This window comes from Geotrypetes seraphini, chromosome 3 (genome assembly GCF_902459505.1).
Source record: "Geotrypetes seraphini chromosome 3, aGeoSer1.1, whole genome shotgun sequence".
Taxonomy (NCBI): Eukaryota; Metazoa; Chordata; class Amphibia; order Gymnophiona; family Dermophiidae; genus Geotrypetes; species Geotrypetes seraphini.
Genome location: NC_047086.1, coordinates 37,019,556 through 37,038,559, shown reverse-complemented (window position 1 = coordinate 37,038,559; position 19,004 = coordinate 37,019,556). Strand labels below are relative to the sequence as shown.

The 19,004-nt window shown below is 42.5% G+C and overlaps 1 protein-coding gene across 4 annotated transcripts in view; it reads right to left on the bottom strand.

Annotated features, from left to right (window-relative positions):
- Positions 1-19,004, bottom strand: part of KLHL32 (kelch like family member 32) — a 226,804-nt gene that overhangs the window by 123,198 nt on the left and 84,602 nt on the right. For all 4 annotated transcript variants that reach the window (XM_033939689.1, XM_033939693.1, XM_033939690.1 and 1 more), the window contains one exon: positions 3,196-3,411. In XM_033939689.1, the coding sequence (XP_033795580.1) occupies positions 3,196-3,411 (216 nt within the window). The remainder of the gene's footprint in view (positions 1-3,195; positions 3,412-19,004) is intronic.

The window sequence follows — 19,004 nt, the reverse complement described above, 5'->3', positions numbered from 1 at the left end:
GGTTTTTTAAAAAAATGTTGAGCAGCGGCGGCAACAGCAGAATTCAGGAGCGGGCCAGGAAGGGAAAAAAGAGAAGGGAAGAAGGGAACCCGCTCTGCGATCGACTGGGGTCGCCTGAGCGAGCGACCTGTCGATCGCGATCGACGTATTGGGCAACCCTGCTTTAGAGAATCATGACTAGCAGCGCCTAAGGGCTCCTTTTATCAAGGTGCGGTAGGCAGTTAACGCGCGGAATACCGCAAGTTCAACCGCCTGCCGCGCTAGTCGCTAACGCCTCCATTGACGAGGTGTTAGTTTTTTGGCTTGCTGCAGGGTTAGCGCGTGATGAAAAGTCCGATGCGCTAACCCCCCTAGCGCACCTTGATAAAAGAAGCCCTAAGTCTTTCTCCACCCCTAAACACGCCTACTTTGGTGTTGGGCATTGCTAGGTGCCATGCGATAGGCACCTATCTTTTACAGAATTGTGCCTACTTCCAAATTAATTTTTTTTTATTTTTCAATTATGAGCTTGTTAAGGCTCATGATTAAAACCAATTTACTAATTAACGCTGGGTTTCACTAAGCAGTGAAAGAGTATTTTACTGCGGGCCAGCAAGGAAAATGCACCAAAGTTCATAGGAATCCAATGTGCGTCAGAGCATTTACCTCACAGTAAAATGCTCTTGCACTGCTTAGTAAAAGGAGCCCTAAGTTAGGCGCCTAACCTTAGGTGCCTATTTAGGTTTATCTTATAGAATATACCTTTCAGTGACTAGAAGTATGAAGAAACTGAGGGGCAGATTCTCAAAACTAAACGGTCCTCCTAGCTGATTTAGTGTGCATGTATTTTAGCGGCGGATTATCAAAACGACTTAGAGAGGTCTTTTCTGAGTTTTCTAGCGGTCTCCAATACTGCCATGCATATGTAGTACAACAAGGTCAAAATGATCACTCTGAGCGATTCGCTGTAATCGCTGAGTGATTCTCTAAACTCGTTGTGCCACATTTGCAGCCAAAATTTACTGACAGGTCAGTGCTGTCATTGCCTTACTTTCTGATTGGCTCAGGCACTGACAGAAAAGTAAGGTTTGACAGCTAATACTGCCCCCCCCCCCCGCAAATTAAAATAATAAGAAAAACAGAGAAAAAAACCCAAATTGAAGATCAGAAGGATAGATGCCCACTCTCTTCTGCTGTGTCACCAACACTAATGAAAAAGTAACAATTGATTTGTGTTTACCTGTTCGTTCCACTCATGATTTTTCAGATATCTAGAGCTCTAATCTCTATCCTTTCTTCATATGAGATTCACTCCATTCCCTTTATTGTTTTACTTGCTCAACTTTGCACCTTTTCAAATTCTTCCATATTATTTGTCAAGACGCAGCAACTAGAATTGCACACAGACATAAGAACATAAGAATTGCCACTGCTGGGTCAGACCAGTGGTCCATCATGCCCAGCAGTACGCTCACGCGGTGGCCCTCTGGTCAAAGACCAGCGCCCTAACTGAGACTAACCCTACCAGCATACGTCCTTGTTCAGCAGAAACTTGTCTAATTTTGTCTTGAATCCCTGGAGGGTGTTTTCCCCTATGACAGACTCCGGAAGAGCATTCCAGTTTTCCACCACTCTCTGGGTGAAGAACTTCCTTACATTTGTACAGAATCTATCCCCTTTCAACTTTATGCCCTCTCGTTCTCCCTACCAACCTGTCCTTATCTACTAAGTCTATCCCCTTCAGTACCTTGAATGTTTTGATCATGTCCCCTCTCAATCTCCTCTGTTCGAGGGAGAAGAGGCCCAGTTTCTCTAATCTTTCCTGTATGGCAGCTCCTCCAACCCCATAACCATCCTAGTCGCTCTTCTCTGGACTCTTTCGAGTAGTACCGTGTCCTTCTTCATGTACGGCGACCAGTGCTGTAGGCAGTACTCCAGGTGAGGGCGCACCATGGCCCGGTACAGCGGCATGACAACTTTCTCTGATTTGTTTATGATCCCCTTCTTTATTATTCCTAGCATTCTGTTCGCCCTTTTCGCCACACATCAAGAAACAATACATAGACATTATGATATTCTCTGTTTTATTCTTCATTTATTTCCTAATTACTACCACCACACATGAGCAGAAAATGTCAATGTTTTGACCACAGTGATGCCTAGATCATTTTTCTTATTGTTGATTTCTAATTATGGAACCTATAGCTTGAATCGTTCATCTCTAAGTGCAAGGCTTTGGAGTTATCTGTATAAAAATTAATCTGCCACTTAGATGCCCAGTCTCACAAGGTCTTCCTACAATTACTCACAGTTTGCTTATGATTTTACTACGTTTGGATAATTTTGCATCATCTGCAAATTTGACAGTCTCACTTATTGTTCCAATATCCAGATCGTTTAAATAACGAAAGATGGTACTGGGTTCAGAATACATCCCAGAATCACTCCACTAGGCACCTTTTGCAATGAGCAAATTAACCACTTATGCAAAGTCTCTGTTTTCTATCTTTTAATCAGTTCCCACCCCACATTAGGACATTGGATTTTTCTCATGGATGTAGCTCAAACAAGTCGTATTCAGGCATGGCATAGCGAAGGTGAGAGGCACCGGGACTGTGGTGCCGCTCCCCCACCCTCTTCTCCACCCTCCCCCTCTGCTCCCCAGAAGTGACATCAGAGAGAGCCAACACCAATGTGGGCAGCAAGTTTGTGATGCTGCTCGCACCCGGAAAATCAAAGAGATACGAGGGAAGGGAAAAGGCGTATGCACATGGCAGGGGGTGGGTTGGAAGGAGCAGGGGGTCAGAGAGGAGTATGGGTATCGGCGCCCCCACCAAAGATGATGCCCGGGACAAGCCACCCTCCCCCACTTACTAAGCCACTGCATTCAGGTACAGCAGGTATTTCCTTGTCCCCAGACAGCAATCTGAGTGACTTGCGTAAAATTACAAGGAGTGTCAGTGAGCTTTCAACCCTGGCTTTGCTAGTTCTCCGCCCTGTGCTCTGATAATTAGGCTACTCTTTCATTGCCTATCCTGTGGAGTTTTTAAAAAAAATTTCCTCAGGAATTTCTCATGAATAATTTTGTCAAGTGTCAAAAGAAATACATGAATACATCAAAACAGCGCTTCCCGGGCTTAATATGACCCCAAACTTCACATATTCTGGTAGCGAGTTTCACAGTTTCACTCTACAGTGCTGAATCAAATTCCTTACCTGCCATATTTGTTCTTCACTCAATGAAGTTAGCTGATCACTCTTCAGGACTTCTCGAAGAAGTCGATATGGGAGTGCCAAGACTTCTTCAGGGTGACCCTTCACTAACTCCGACAAGTTTTTTACTAAAAAATCTACTACAGCCGTTTCCAGCAACGTGAGGTTAAAGAGGTCAGCGAGTTTGTAGAGATCCAAGTAATTAAAGTTATTTAATTCCTGGAACAATACAGATAAAGTAGAAAAACAGCATTTTAATATCAAATATACTTTGAGCTGTGGAATGGCATTTTAGAAAGGACATGCAAATTGGCATTTCGAGGTTCAACTCAGATATCTGTAGATCTGCTGGTTATCTTAGAAAAGAATCTGTCAATGTACCTGCAAATGTGCATCATGGTGAAATAGATGTACATTTGCAGGTGGCATTCAGCATTAACATCTATTTTAGAAAAACAGAGGGGCAAATATCAGTGAGGCAAAGGAACAAACTTCTGTAGCAGCATTTGAATGTCTATGTCATGAAATGGGAACCAAGGGGCATATTTATCAACCATTAAAACATATTATTTTACCAATAACTCGTGCTGTTTTAGCAAAGGTCCCACTAACTGCATGCTAACTTTTCTTATTTTTTTTGAAGGGGGTTGGGGATAGAAAGGGGGCATTCCTGTGCTAACCAGCTAGTACATGTACATTACACATGCTAACTGGTTAGTGCATGGATAACACAGTTTTTACCACCTTACCAAATGGGTGGCAGTAAGTGCTCCTATGGTAATTAAAAAAATGTTCCTTGGTGTGGGTCTGGCTGGTTGTCCTTTCCTGTTTATGCAGTCTCCGAGAGTTTCCCCTGTTAATGAAGCATTTTGCAAACTCCGGATTGGGGGGTCACTTCACAGGGGAATGTAGCACGGTGTAACAGCATACAAGGGGTAGCAAGTAGTGGCTGAAATGGAATAACACCGCCAAGAAGGCAAAGATAAGTATCTTAGCTTTATTTGAAGGTTTGGGGCACTGTGATGGTCCCATGAGCCACTGTTGATTGAACCTATTGAGCATGAAAGTGGTTGGTCTGAGCACTTCACATAAAATTTTTTTATTTTTACTCGTATATTTAATGATTATGTTTTGTAATGCATACCCTGTGATAAATTTTAAAAAAATGGCCACAGGCTAATGGCAAAGAAATAAACAGTGAAGGAGACCGGATGTGCTAAGATGCTTTTATTCTTTAAAAGGACTCGATTCGAACATGTTTCAACCCTAGGGCCTGCATCAGGAGTCTATTCTCGCTAGTGATGGCAAATTATATGTAATCTTGTTATGTTTATGTCTGTCATCAGCAAAAGTGAATAATTAATTGAAGCGTGTCCATTCAAGAACTTGTTTAAGTGCACTTCTTAAACGAGTTCGTGAGTGGACACGCTTTTGATGACGACATAAACCGACCTTTCATAACAAAATTGCATATAATTTGTCGTTAGTTTCATAATCCATTACTACAGATGCAGGCCAAAGGGCCAAAACAAGTTTTTATCAAATCTTTTTGAAGACTAAAAGCATCTTTATTTATTTATTTAAAAATTTATATACCACATACAACTATGCGGTTTCCATATCACATACATAAAATCTTGTTTCCCTACGATTATCACATATAACATGCAACATCATTAATCGTCCCTGTTATAAACAGAGATAGGTCGCAAATTCAATCAATTCAGAAATAGAAGCAAGCTTTAAATCATACAGTGCAGTTAAAAAAAATTCTAAAAGGCGATTATCAACTGAAATATACCTTAGCATAAGAAGGCATTGGCAAATAATTGAGTTTTCAGCATTTTCTTAAAATTCATCCTCCCCATATAAAACCGCAGGATACCAGGTAGAGAATGACACGGTGGCGGTTTACCCGCGGCCACCGCGTTTAGCCGCGGGTAACCCGCCGAAACGGGGAACGAAAACTAGCAGTCGCTGCAGGGACGGGGACAAGGCCATTCACCGCCCCGTGGAGCGGTGAATGGTCTTGTCCCCGCAGTGAGGCATGAAGGATCGCGCGGTCCCCGCAGCTCACACCCGCCTGCCCAATCGATTCTAGTGTTTAGCCAGCTCTCTCCCTTCTCCTCACCTTAGTTTGTAGGTTTTCTTTTTCGGCGACCCGCACACTATCAAAGAGCCGCGCACCCGCTGCTGCTCAGTTTCGATCTTCTGCTCTGACGCAACCGGAAACAGGAAGTTGCAGCAGAGCAGAAGATTGAACACTGAGCAGCCGCTCAGTGCGCGGCTCTTTGGGAAGCGTGCAGGTCGCCGAAAAAGAAAGCCTGCAAACTAAGGTGAGGAGAAGGGAGAGAGCTGGCTAATCACTAGGATCGATTGGGCAGGCGGGTGGGGGCTGCGGGGACCGTGCGATCGCCCGTGTTCCCGGCTCAAACTGGAAGGAGGGAGTGAAAGGGAAAAGGATTTTGGGCCAAGGGGATGAAGACGGAAAGAAAAACCCACAGCAGGAAAGAAAGGGAAGGACAGGCAGGTGAGCCAGATGCTAGAAGCAGGGGGGGGGGAAGAAAGAGGGAAAAAAGCTAGATGGGGTTGAAAAGAAGAGACACACTGGTTTGGAAGAGGAAGATAGGGGAAATCTGGACACAGGAAGGTAACAGAAAGAGGGGAAATTATGTGCATGGGGCATAGGGACAGAGACATAAAGGGGATATGCCATGGAGATGGTATATGGACACAGGGGGGGGGGCAATGGCAGATACATAGGGGAGATATTAGAAATGGGGAAAATAGGAGCACAGAAGCGAGATGGTTTGTGGGGATGAGACAGGGACCGAGCTCGCAGGCTCCAGTGGCTTGCACAAATTACATTGTAACGTGCCATGAAAATAAGAGGGAGGAAGGTAGATAGATAGGCCACGCGAGAGGAGCTGAAGGGTGGTAGAAAGGAACAGATGGTAAAGGAGGGAGGGAAGGGTGATGGTGGAAAGGAATAGGACAGACATTGAAGGAGGGTGGAGAGGAACAGACCCTGAAGGGAAATGTGGAAGACAGAGTGGGAAGAAGACAGATGCCAGACTATGGGGGAGTGGAGGGAAGAAGATGGGTGCTAGACCAATTGGGGGGGGGGGGGGTGAAAGGAGAGGCACAGTAACAGCAAATGGAAGATGCAGAGAGAAGACACACAGTGGATGGAAGGAATTGAATGAGAAGATGTGGAAAGCAGAAACCAGACAACAAAGGTAGAAAAAAAAAATTCTATTTATTTATTTATTTTTTGCTTTAGGATAAAGTAGTATATTAGTTGTATTGATAAAAATTTATAAACAAAGCCCTGCCAGCTGAACATCTCTTTCTCTAGTTCAGCAGCAGGAACTTTGATTTATAAGAAAGGAATAAGTTATATATTACAGTACTAAGGCTTATATGGATGCAGCGGGGACAGTGATGGAGCGGTGAATGGGATGGCAGTGGCGGTGACGGGGCGGTGAAAGGGATGGCGGTGACGGTGATAGGGCGGTGAAGGGAACGGCAGTGACGGGGCGGTGCAGAGGATGGTGGGCCGGGGACGGGGACAGATTTTTTCCCCGTGTCATTCTCTAATACCAGGCAAGGCATTCCATAGTTCTATGCCAGCCACAGATATCATTGATGCTCCGATCCTAGCATGCACAGTCGACATTCTACCCTCCAAATTTAATTTCATCCCTAAGCTCTCTTCTCGGTTTATAGTTCTGGAAGGATTCTTGTAGGATCTTTGGGGAAGCATGATATAATGTCTGATGAATAATTGCCACAATCTTAAAACTGCACTCTTTGTTGCATAGGTAACCAGTGTACTTTCTTCAACACAGGAGTTATAGGGCTACTCCTAGGAACCCCTCTCATTAATCTTGCAGCGGAGTTGATAAGCATTTGCAAAGCCTTCAACTTCCCTTTCACAACTCCTAAGTATAGTTACCTTCGCTGTTTCATTCTGCACATTGTCACGTGCTAATGGCAACATTAATGTATGTAATCACAACCCCCTAAACGAGATACACACTCATTCAAACAAACATGGAACACCATCAAGCCAGAGGGGAAAAAAAGACCTCAGTAGTGGTTCAATTAGCTTAAATATTGCTAAAAGGGATTGACATAATGGAGCAAGCTCACTCACCAGCAGGGAGAAAGGATGGTGAGCAATAAACAGCGTTATTCACATTGGCAAATGTAACTCAGTCTCGGACCAGAGGTCATGGCCTGAAGCTGAGAGGGGACACGGCCAGGACAAACGTCAGAAAGTTCTGCTTCACACAGCGAGTAGTGAACGCCTGGAACTCTCTCCCGAAAGAGCTGGTGGAGGAAACCACCATTCTAGGATTTAAGGGAAAATTGGACGCACATTTTCTTGCAGAAGACATTGAGGGATACGAGTGACCATTGTATTCACCAGGGTGTGCCTGGCTGAGCCTCCGCGTGTGCGGATCGCCGGACTAGATGGACCCCAGGTCTGATCCGGTGCAGGCATTTCTTATGTTCTTATGAACGAAACCACCTTACAAAAAAGTTCAGTCATCGGTCCAAAAACCTCCATATGCTTGAATTGCTTACTCATTCTTATATATATAAATATATGTCACTATATAAAGACTTATTAATGTATGGTCATTAATCCAAAACATAGAAGAACTGGGTTTTTACAGCTGTGTTAAAAATGACAGTGTGTGAGAAAGACCCACGTTAAGGGTGCTAAGGCCTATTTTTACTGCAGCTTAGTAAAAGGACTCCTAAGTTATCTAGACAGAGAATTCCACCAGTTGGCTGCTCTGATAGAAAACATCCTGAATCTTATTCTTACTTCTTTTACTTTCTTTAGAATACTCTAAACAACTATATTCTTATTGAAGCAGAGACCAAGTCTAAAGTTTGCGAGTCATAGATAGGTTTCTCTCCCTCTCACGTTCCTAAGTCTGTGAATGGTTCCTCTGCAACATTTTCAAGGGACAGAGGCAAGATCTGGTCCTAGTTTTCCATCTTTGCAGCAGACTAACTGAGCTTCTGGTTATACAGTGAAATATGGCTTGCTTTGCAATAAAAATATGTAAAGAAAAATAAACATCTCCTTAGCATACAGGTTTTATGCAGCGGCAAAGCAAGGAAGTATCACATGGTATAGCTGTGCCATGTGCCCCCCCCCCCCACTCCCTGCCCTCCCCAGTATCCCTGCTGCATGCGTAACTCCCCCCCATGCATCCTTCCCCTTACCCCATACCTCTTCAAATCATCGCCAGCCACAAGCAGCATCTCTTACCCGCTGCTTGCACCAGCCTCATCCTTTTCTTCTGATGTCATTTCCTGGTCCCCGCAAACAGGAAGTAACATCAGAGACAGAGATATAAGGCCAGCATGAGCAGCAGGTAAGAGATACTGCTTGCAGCTGGCAAAGATCTGAAGAGATAAAGGGAAGGGTGCATGGAGAGGGGAAGAGGAGAGGTGCCAGCGTTCCCGCCAAGGCAATGCCTGGAGCATTCCACTCTCCCTTGCCCCCCCCCCCCCCCATTTACTATACCAGTGCATGGTTGCATGCTGTATTCATTCAAATTCATTTTTATAGATTTCCCTTATACACTATTGATATTGAACATACCACAGAAAATAAACAGTTTGATAAACTAGATTTGATCATTCTGTAACCAAGTACAAAGAAACACAAGAGCCACTCCATTGGGAAAAAAAAAAACCCTGAATTTCTTTATGACCTTATTTGAAAGAAAATCCTTGGGGGAAATACAATTTATTTAAATTATCAAGACCCTGCTGTGAAAATCTACAGTCTGGGAGCACACAACAGAGATCAAGAAAATATTTACTTTATTCTGTTGAGTATAAAAGCTTTTAATGAATGCATAATTAAGGCAGGAATAAAGTGTGCGCAGCTTTAGAAATTCCACTGCTGAGCTGAGCCATCAATATCCAAGTGTCATACCCAGTTGTGACTCCAGCTGTTTTGTCTTTGGCTTAAAACATAGTTATTATAAATCTGGGTATTATATGACTGTGCGCAACTGTGGCACTGAAAAGCACGCCACCGAGGTACTTTTCTCCCCCAACAGACGACAAGTCACAAAGAGAAGACAAAAACGTTAACAGTAAAGGAAAGTGAAGAAATGTCTAGAAATACAGACCAGAGGCCAATTCTATTTGTTTCCCGTCAATATTGTCAGAATGCACAACCAATGCATGAAAATGTTGTGCAGTATGAATGCAGTCTTAAATACAGAGCAACAGTGGACCAGCAGCAGATAAGTACTTTAACTGTGTATATTTTGTATTTACTTTGTGGCCTATCCACTAAGAACATAAGAATAGCCTTACTGGATCAGGCTAATGGTCCATCAAGTCCAGTAGCCCATTCTCAAGTGGTCAATCCAGGTCACTAGTACCTGGCCAACATTTAATGCTACCAATCCAGGGCAAGCAGATGAAACAGAATAGTATGGCTCATGATTACTTACCATCCTCTTGAGGCTGTGTGCTCTCCTGGCTGTGGAATCCTACCACCGCTATTTCCTCTCTAGGGGCCAGAACTCTCTGTTCCCACTCAGTCAGTACCTCCCAGGCATCTGGGGCAGCTTTATGTTATTCATATCCTTCTTTTTAATAGCATTTGTTGCGATGCAACACTTTTTTTTATGTTCTCCACCTCCCTATTATGGTTGTGAACTCCATTAATTTGGCCAGTTTCGTCCTGCTACAGGTGCACATCTCCATGACCAAGGAGAATGTCCTGATGTTGGAGGACCATATCAGTGACCACGGTGGCCTCCTGGTTGCTGAAGTTTGTCTTCCGAGAAGCTGGCATTCTGGCAAGTAGCGGCTGATTAGTGTTTTAAATATCACCAGCTCGGTGGAGAAGACGCTTGGTTAAATTAGTCGGAATTAGGCAGCCTATATTTAGTTAAGGTTTGAATACTGGCCACAGGTGAAGCTGCTTATCCGCGCCTCTGGAGGCTAATAGGTGCTAAACAACAATATTCAGAATGTAGCTACAGCTATGCTAACTGGCAGTCACTGAATATTGGCACCTAGTTTTATCTATTTATTTATTTAAAAAATTTCTATACCGTTTTAAGCCAAAACGGTTTACAAAAATGTTACATACGTAAAGTTTTACAACAAATAAAATAGATGAACACAAACAATCAAATCCTTTGGAAAATCAGTGAACAGGGAAAATCACTACTTAAAGAAAGGAGTTTACAAGCAATTGTGTTTTAAGTCGTTTTCTAAATGTGCTCCCTATCACTACATTTCCGCATTTGCCCAACAAGGGAGTTCCACAATCTTACCCCTGCACAACAAAAGGTCATTACGTTGGTTCCCACGTATTTTTGATTAACCTTCGCTTTTGGCAGCGCAGAATTTTCAGAGCGCACTGATCTTTTCAGTTGGTAATTAGTCATCTTGTTCTTAAAGAATTCAGGGATCGTACCGTATAAGAACTGATGACAAATCATCACTGCTTTATACTGAATTCTAAATGCAACTGGCAGCCAGTGTAACTGTCGAAGATAAGGTGTAATATGTTCATATCGCGACGTTATCAATCTGGCTGTTGCATTTTGTACCACTTGCAATGCCCTGCACCTGGTTTTAGTTATTCCAAGGTACAGGACATTACAATAGGCAAGCCCTGATAGGACCAAAAGATGATAGCATTGGTTTTACACGATACAATAAATGGATTTGGGCGAAACATGTTTCTACTGTCTTTGCCACTTGACAGTTCATTGTAAGGCTCACAGCTTAACAGGATAAGCTGCAATATGTCAACCAGAGTGCACTGTGTGGCTTTGGACAATAATCATTGGGGCATCTGAAAGTGACAAGCCGCAGTAAGGCATTTGAAAGTGGTTATATCAGGAGAAAGGGACTAGATAAGGTCAAAAATGAACGAAAACTGGAAAAGCACAAACATCAAAGCAGGAGCCATTAGGCGGTAAGAGGAACCAAAAGAGACTACAAGGAAAAAATAGCCAAGGAGGCAAAGAAAAACTTCAAGCCATTCTTTCGATATATTAAGGGGAAACGACCTGTGAAGGAAGCAGTGGGGCCGTTGGATGACCATGCAATAAAGGGAGTGCTAAAGGAGGACAAAGCCATCGCCGACAAACTGAACACATTTTTTGTGTCTGTATTTACCGAAGAGGATATACACAACATACCGGAAACCGGCAGGCTATACGCAGGAAATGAAGAAGGGAAACTGACAGGGTTGACGGTCAGTCTAGAAGAGGTATGCAGGCAGATTGATAGGCTTAAAAACAATAAATCCCCAAGATCGTATGGCATCCATCCGAGGGTAATCAAGGAACTGAAAGGGGTTATAGCTGAACTGCTTCAACTAATAGCCAATATGTCGATGAAATCAGGAAGGATTACGGAAGACTGGAAAGTGGCAAATGTTACGCCGATCTTCAAGAAAGGTTCGAGGGGAGATCCGGGAAACTACAGACCGGTGAGTCTGACCTCGGTACTGGGAAAGATGGTAGAGGCGCTGATAAAGGATCGCATCATTGATCACCTTGATGAACACAATCTGATGAGGACCAGCCAGCACGGTTTCAGCAAAGGAAGATCTTGCTTGACGAAATTGCTGCACATCTTCGAGGGAGTAAACAGGCAGATAGACATTGTATATTTGCATTTTCAGAAGGCGTTTGACAAGGTTCCGCATTAACGACTACTTTGAAAAATTGCGAGCCATGGAATTGAGGGTAAAATACTCACGTGGATTAAAAACTGGCTGGCGGATAGGAAACAGAGAGTGGGGGTAATACTCAGACTGGAAAAGCATCACGAGTGGAGTGCCGCAGGGTTTTGTGTTTGGACTCATGCTATTCAACATATTTATAAATGACCTGGAAATTGGTACAATGAGTGAGGTGATTAAATTTGCAGACGATACGAAGTTATTCAGAGTAGTGAAGACGCAGGAGGATTGCAAAGACCTGCAACGTGACATAAACACGCTCGAAAAATAGACCGCAACATGGCAAATGAGGTTTAACATGGATAAGTGTAAGGTGATGCATGTCGGTAACAAAAATCTTATACAGGATGTCCAGTGCAGTACTTGGAGGGACCCCCCAGGAAAGAGACTTGGGAGTACTGGTCGACAAGTCAATGAAGCCGTCCACGCAATGCACGGCAGTGGTGAAAAGGACGAACAGAATGCTAGGAATGATTAAGAAGGGGATCACGAACAGATCAGAGAAGATTATCATGCCGCTGTACTAGGCCATGGTACTCCCTCATCTGGAATACTGCATCCAGTACTGGTCGCCGTACATGAAGAACTACACAGTACTACTCAAAAGAGTTAAGAGAAGAGCGACTAAAATGGTTAAGGGGCTGGAGGAATTGCCATACAGTGAGAGATTAGAGAAACTGGGCCTCTTCTCCCTTGAAAAGAGGAGACTGAGAGGGGACATGATCGAAACATTCAAGATAATGAAGGGAATAGACTTAGTAGATAGAGACAGGTTGTTCACCCTCTCCAAGGTAGAGAGAACGAGAGGGCACTCTCTAAAGTTAAAAGGGGACAGATTCCGTAAAACGTAAGGAAGTTCTTCTTCATCCAGAGAATGGTAGAAAACTGGAATGCTCTTCCGGAGGCTGTTATAGGGGAAAACACCCTCCAGGGATTCAAGACAAAGTTATACAAGTTCCTGCTTAACCAGAACGTATACATGTAAGGCTCGTCTCAGTTAGGGCACTGGTCTTTGACCTAAGGGCCGCCACGTGAGCAGACTGCTGTGCACTATTGACCACTGGTCTGACTCAGCAGCGGCAATTCTTATGTTCTTATGACTCTAGACATTGCTTGCTAAGTAGCTATCTGACACATCTGAAGCTCACGAGTTATGGCATATGACTCCAGGTGTAGAATGTAATGCTCAACTTGGCACTTTTCCATCTCACAGGCAACTGGAAATTGAGAAGTGAAGCCACCTGTCATGATCCTTTGGGAGCTGTGAGCCTCTGAAACCATCAAGGGACTTCAGATTGTTAACACCCAGGATTTGGAGGATATGCGGCCTGCTTCTACACTGACATCTATCTGCAGTGTGTGTGGTGTGAGGAACATGTACTATGGTGTACACTGTGCTGTACTATTCCTATGAGCCATGGCTGGGGTTCACATTAAGGGCTGATATCCAAAGTTGGGTGGAAACAATGTGAAGGGAAGAAAGGTTAGAATAGAGGTCATCCAAACACACCATCCACCACCAGTGTTGAAATTCTGACTTTCCATATTGGTAAGATGTACTCTAAGGAACATGGAATGTCTTAATCGCAAATGAGGAAATATATTCCAAAATTGGCCTATAAGATGTTCATGTGGGGGCATAACACCAGTTCTGGAGCAAAGAGGACTGCGAGGGAGCACAGCGATTAGCTTTGCACAAGGCCACTGTAATAATGAATGCCAATGCCTGGCTCGTATTTATTTCAAGAGGGTGAAGTTTCCTGGGACACCGACATCACTATTATCCTTCAAAGAAGCTAAGCTCTGCACCAACCATTGGAATGCGGTGACATTTATAGCAGGGGATTCAGCAACTGTGCTAAACAAGGGACACTTAACCTCAGCCTTCACCAAGTTGTTTTTTCAGGATTTCTACAATGAATAGGCATGAGATTTATCTGCATACAGTGGAGGCAGTGCATGCAAATAGATCTCTTACATATTCACTGGGGAAATCCTGAAAGCCCAACCCAACAGGACTGTGACCCTTGAGGACTGTTGTTGAACACCCCTGTGCTAAATATTAGTGAAATACGTACTTTTAACCAAAGTTAATGTGTTCACTATTCTAGACATCCAAAATTGAGTTGTGATTGAGTAATTTTTCTTGAAAGGGAAAACACCTCTGTTATAGTATTACACGTACGTGTCCAATAATCATAAAGAAAAGGACATTGCAATAACATGTTCCAGAGATCCCAACTGCTCACTGCAAGACCAGCATTGAGGAGGAGTGGAAACATCGATTTTATTGGAGAGAATTGGCATCCAAGTTGCTCTATGCAGTAAGAAAGTACATGGACTGAAGCTGGGATGCAGATTTAATAGAATGAAAGAGGTGTGTCCATATATGAGACCAAGACACAGCGTCAGCAGGATTATTAAGAGCATCAAACCATTTTGAAGTATTAGTAGACAGTTCTGTGTATTTTTTCGCTTGTAGTATCTTATACCAGGAAGAAGCAATACCTATCGAAGCAAAAAATCTGTCTGTATAGGATAATAGATCAGGAAGCATGGAAAATGCATCAACATTTGGTAATGCCTTCCTTAAACAGTGTGTGAGCTGTAGCCAACAAAATTGTTGACTAATGGGTAGATAATAAAGTGATGTAACCTCAGCAAAGCTCATCCAGCCACGCTGAGTAAGTAAATTCTTCAATGTCTAAATACCACATTGTTGCCCAGACCTCCACATTACATTATATTACATTACATTAGAGACTTCTATTCCGCCTGTACCTTGCAGTTCTAAGCGGATTACAATTGAAGATGGCTGGACATTTCCAGGAAGTTACAAATTTTAAGGAAAGATACATAGAGATGCTAGAATAAGAGATAGGTTTAGATACATAGTGGAGGATAAGAGGGTGAATTTAAGGAAGTGGAGGCTAAGAGGGTACATTTAAGGAAGGGGGGACATTTGAGGAAACTTGTAGGGAGGGAGGAGATTAGGGTTGGTTATATGGTGGGGTAAGCAGGGAGGGGGATGTTAGGGAGGAGGGGGGATAAGCGGACAAGATAGTTTCTTGATATCGTACGATATCGTACGATTTTAGATTTTGATCTTAGAATTGTTCCATATGGGTACCTCAATTGATTCAGACCAGGGTGTATCCATCAGTTTATCCGCATATAGGAAAGCAGTCTTAGAGGAAACCAACAGCAAATTGGTTTAGACGAGACCTTACCATTATCATATGGTGGTCTTAAACTTTTTCACATTATGAGTACTCTTGCTTTACAAAATGTATTATATTATATAACTGGAAGAATCTTGCTAATACAGATTATCCCAAATGGGGGGGATACTCTTTGCTTAACTGCAAAATATGAAAAGGCTAATGCAGAGAAATCTAACTATAAAATTATTTAATTGTACATGGGAACCTTTATTTTCCCATTGTAATATACCACCTTGAGTGGTCCTTGGTATTTTTTGTCTATTGCTGACTGTATCTCCTAAACAGACTTCTTCGTTAATTATTCTTTCATTATACACATACTATGTTTGTAGATCAACTCACCATGTAACTTACCTGATGTATACTACATGTAGAGGTGTTTTTTCCTATTATGCCTTCTGTGTGCAATTGTTGTTTTTTCTGACATATATTGTTTATTTAAAATTCAATAAAACTTTTTGAACTTTAAAAAAAATGTATTCACTGTTTGTGCTGAATGTTGTCACGTCATGTCTTAGAGGATGCATCCTAGTCATCTGGGTTCTAGGCACATGCCTAGTTTACCTAAACCACACTTCTGCCCTGGCTGCAATTATCTGGAACAGAAATCTTCCAGACGCCCCCTCGCCCAGTGTAGGCAAAGCCAGGCCTTAAGTACACTGGTTTTAAGGCTACCGAATTTTCCTATACCTAAATTTATGACTACAAGAGAGATCTTTAAAAATTTTTTGATCTCCATATTGAAAATCTCAGAGTCTAACATCCCTCCGATACAAAAACTTTATTTCCTTAAAAGAACTATGACGGAAAAGAAAGAAGAGGAAGAACAAGCACAGTTAGGAATTTCCGAGCTACTGGAATCATCTGAAATTGAAATTCTGGGTCATGCTACTTTGATAGTATCCTTCGTTTTTCTTCAAGACAAGGACATGATTTTGAAATTATACTTTAATTTAAAGCAGATTTTCTATTTGGGTGGAAAAATTTATATCTTTCCTGATGTCTCACGATGGACTCAAATCCGAAGGAAGGAATTTATTCAATATAGATCTAAAGTTATTTCTTTAGGAGCCTCCTTTCAGTTGAGGTTTCCCTGTAAATGTCTTATAAATTACCAACAAAATAGGTATATTTTTTTGACCCAGAACAGTTACGTTTTTTCTTAGAAGCGAAAGGGATTTTCGATGCTCCTTAGGAAGTACAGGATCACTCATGTCTGTTAATATTTAGCCGAGGTTAACTGCTCTATTCTTTATAATATATTTGTATCTACCCCCTTTTTCCTGGAAGGGATTATTTACTTACTTTGTTCTCCCAGTTGTGGACTATATATTAATTTGGGAATTTTTTTGTGTTTCAATGGTATTGATGGTATTTTTTCTCATTTTCTTTTCAAAGTTAATTTTTTGTTTGTAATTAATTGATAATAAAAAAAAGTACACTGGTTAAGGCCACTTTAGCGCCACTACAAGTATGACTTATGCTTAAAAATATTATTTTAGTACTAAGACACAATAAGCTACACACAATATAATATATAGAGCTTGAACTATCAACCAAGATGATTCTACAATGAATCAGAGTACTCTTTAGAAAAAAAAAGGATCAGATGGGAAGCATAAGCGGCAGCTTTTCAAAATGATAGGGATGCTGAACACCACAAAACACCTCTCCCTTGGTAAAATGAAGGCACTTGCTCTAATTAGGCCACTCGGCATCCCCAGAGCTAGCATCTATAACAGAAAATCCCCATTTCAAATTTCTTTCATTTGCTGATAAGGGAATCAAACTTAAACTGCTAATGTGATTTAATTCCTGAAAACAAACTGTTTAGTTTGGAGCACACCTCAGAGAAGTAAAAACCGAGATCAGAGACATGAGACTATGGGATGAGGCACTGAACCGGTGTCCAGAGGATGTAGCCCAATTAAAATGACAAAAAAACAAACAAAAGATGGGTTCACCCCTTCAGATGAAATCATGAAGTTAAAAAGAGAAAAGAAAACTTGAAAGGAAATGGAGGAAATCAGACGAAGATGAAGACACCAGAAAAACCTGGCTTAGAGTTTACATCAAGAAGATAAGAAAAGAAAGAATTCCACTGTAAAAAGATCCTTGAAGCCAGAAACTCCACAAAATCCCTATATCAGGTAGTGTATGGTTTGTTGGGGGGAAAAACAGAAAGAAATCACCAACAAATGTTCCCCAACCAGTAAAGAATTCAGCAACTTCTTCAAAGAGAAAATAATGAAGCTACAGACAGGCAATGGCCTAAATAACAACATATTAATAGACAAAGAAACAGGGGAAAAGGGAGACACAATGGAAAAGTCTGAACCCATCACAGAGATCCAGGTGAAAAAACTTCTGAGAAGAGTGAAACCAAAACCGGGCCCACCATCCATTGACACATGTCTGATACACCCGATGAGAGAACTAGAAGGCCTGGGATTCTCCTACCTCATGGACCTTACCAATGAATCATTACATTCCAGACATGTTCCACTTAAATGAAAAATCTCAAGTCATCAGGCCCATCCTGAAGAGTAAAAAAAAAAAAAAAATACCTAGAAGATCCCTCCAACTACAGACCAGTAGCCAACCAACCCTGAATATCTAAGCCAGGGGTCCCCAAAGTCCCTCCTTGAGGGCCGAATCCAGTCGGGTTTTCAGGATTTCCCTAATTAATATGCATTGAAAGCAGTGCATGCACATACATCTCATGCATATTCATTGGGGAAATCCTGAAAACCCGACTGGATTCGGCCCTCAAGGAGGGACTTTGTTGACACCTGATCTAAGCTAATAGACAAACTTGCCTGCCAACAAATATCAGACTTCCTAGAAAACTCATCGAAGCTAGAGCAGGCCCAATCAGGGTTCAGAAGACACCTGAGCACAAAAACTGTGCTAGTAGCAGTACAGGACTTGGTCCCCAAACACCATGCGAAAGGAGAATACGTACTGCTGGGGTTCCAGGACCTCTCGACAGCCTTCAACCTAATCTAACACAGTGGAGGACCACCAGGCCAGTCGGGTTTTCAGGATAGCCCTAATGAATATGCATGGAGCAGATTTGCATGCCTGACACCTCCATTATATGCAGATCTCTCTCATGCATATTCATTAAGGCTATACTGAAAATCCGACTGGCCTAGTGGTCCTCCAGAATAGGGTTGGGAATCACTGGTCTAACACACACTGCTAAACTCGAGATGCATATTATTGGGCCTGAAAGGAAAAGTCATGGCATGAATAGAGTCCTTTCTATCGAAAAGACAAATGAGGGTCGAATGGCAGGGAAACACAAGCAATTGGAAAGAAACAGACGTAGGAGTACCGCAGGGATCCGCTATGTCATCCATTCTGTTCAACATCTTCCTCCAACCACTGGGGAAATTCATCAGAAAACTGGGATGGGAATGTTACATCTACGCGGATGTCCAACTGATCATCCCGCTGAAGAAACAGGACATGAAGACTAAATGGTGGATCAAGACAGGCCTAAAGTAAATCTTCAGATGGTTCCAAACAAATGGACTAGCAGCTAACAAGGATAAAATGGAACTATTTCTAATTAACAAGTGGGGAGTAAATAGCCCAAGACACCAACTAACTCTGAATGGCAATACCATAAAATCATAAGGGGTGAAAAACCTAGGAGTATGGCTGAACCTGAACCTATATATAAAAAAGATTTAGGGCTCCTTTTATCAAGCCGCGCTAGCGGGGTTAACGCACCCAACTCTTCATCATGCGCTAACCCCCGCACTGGCCAAAAACTACCGCCTGCTCAAGAGGAGGCGGTAGCGGCTAGCGGTTTAACGCACGCT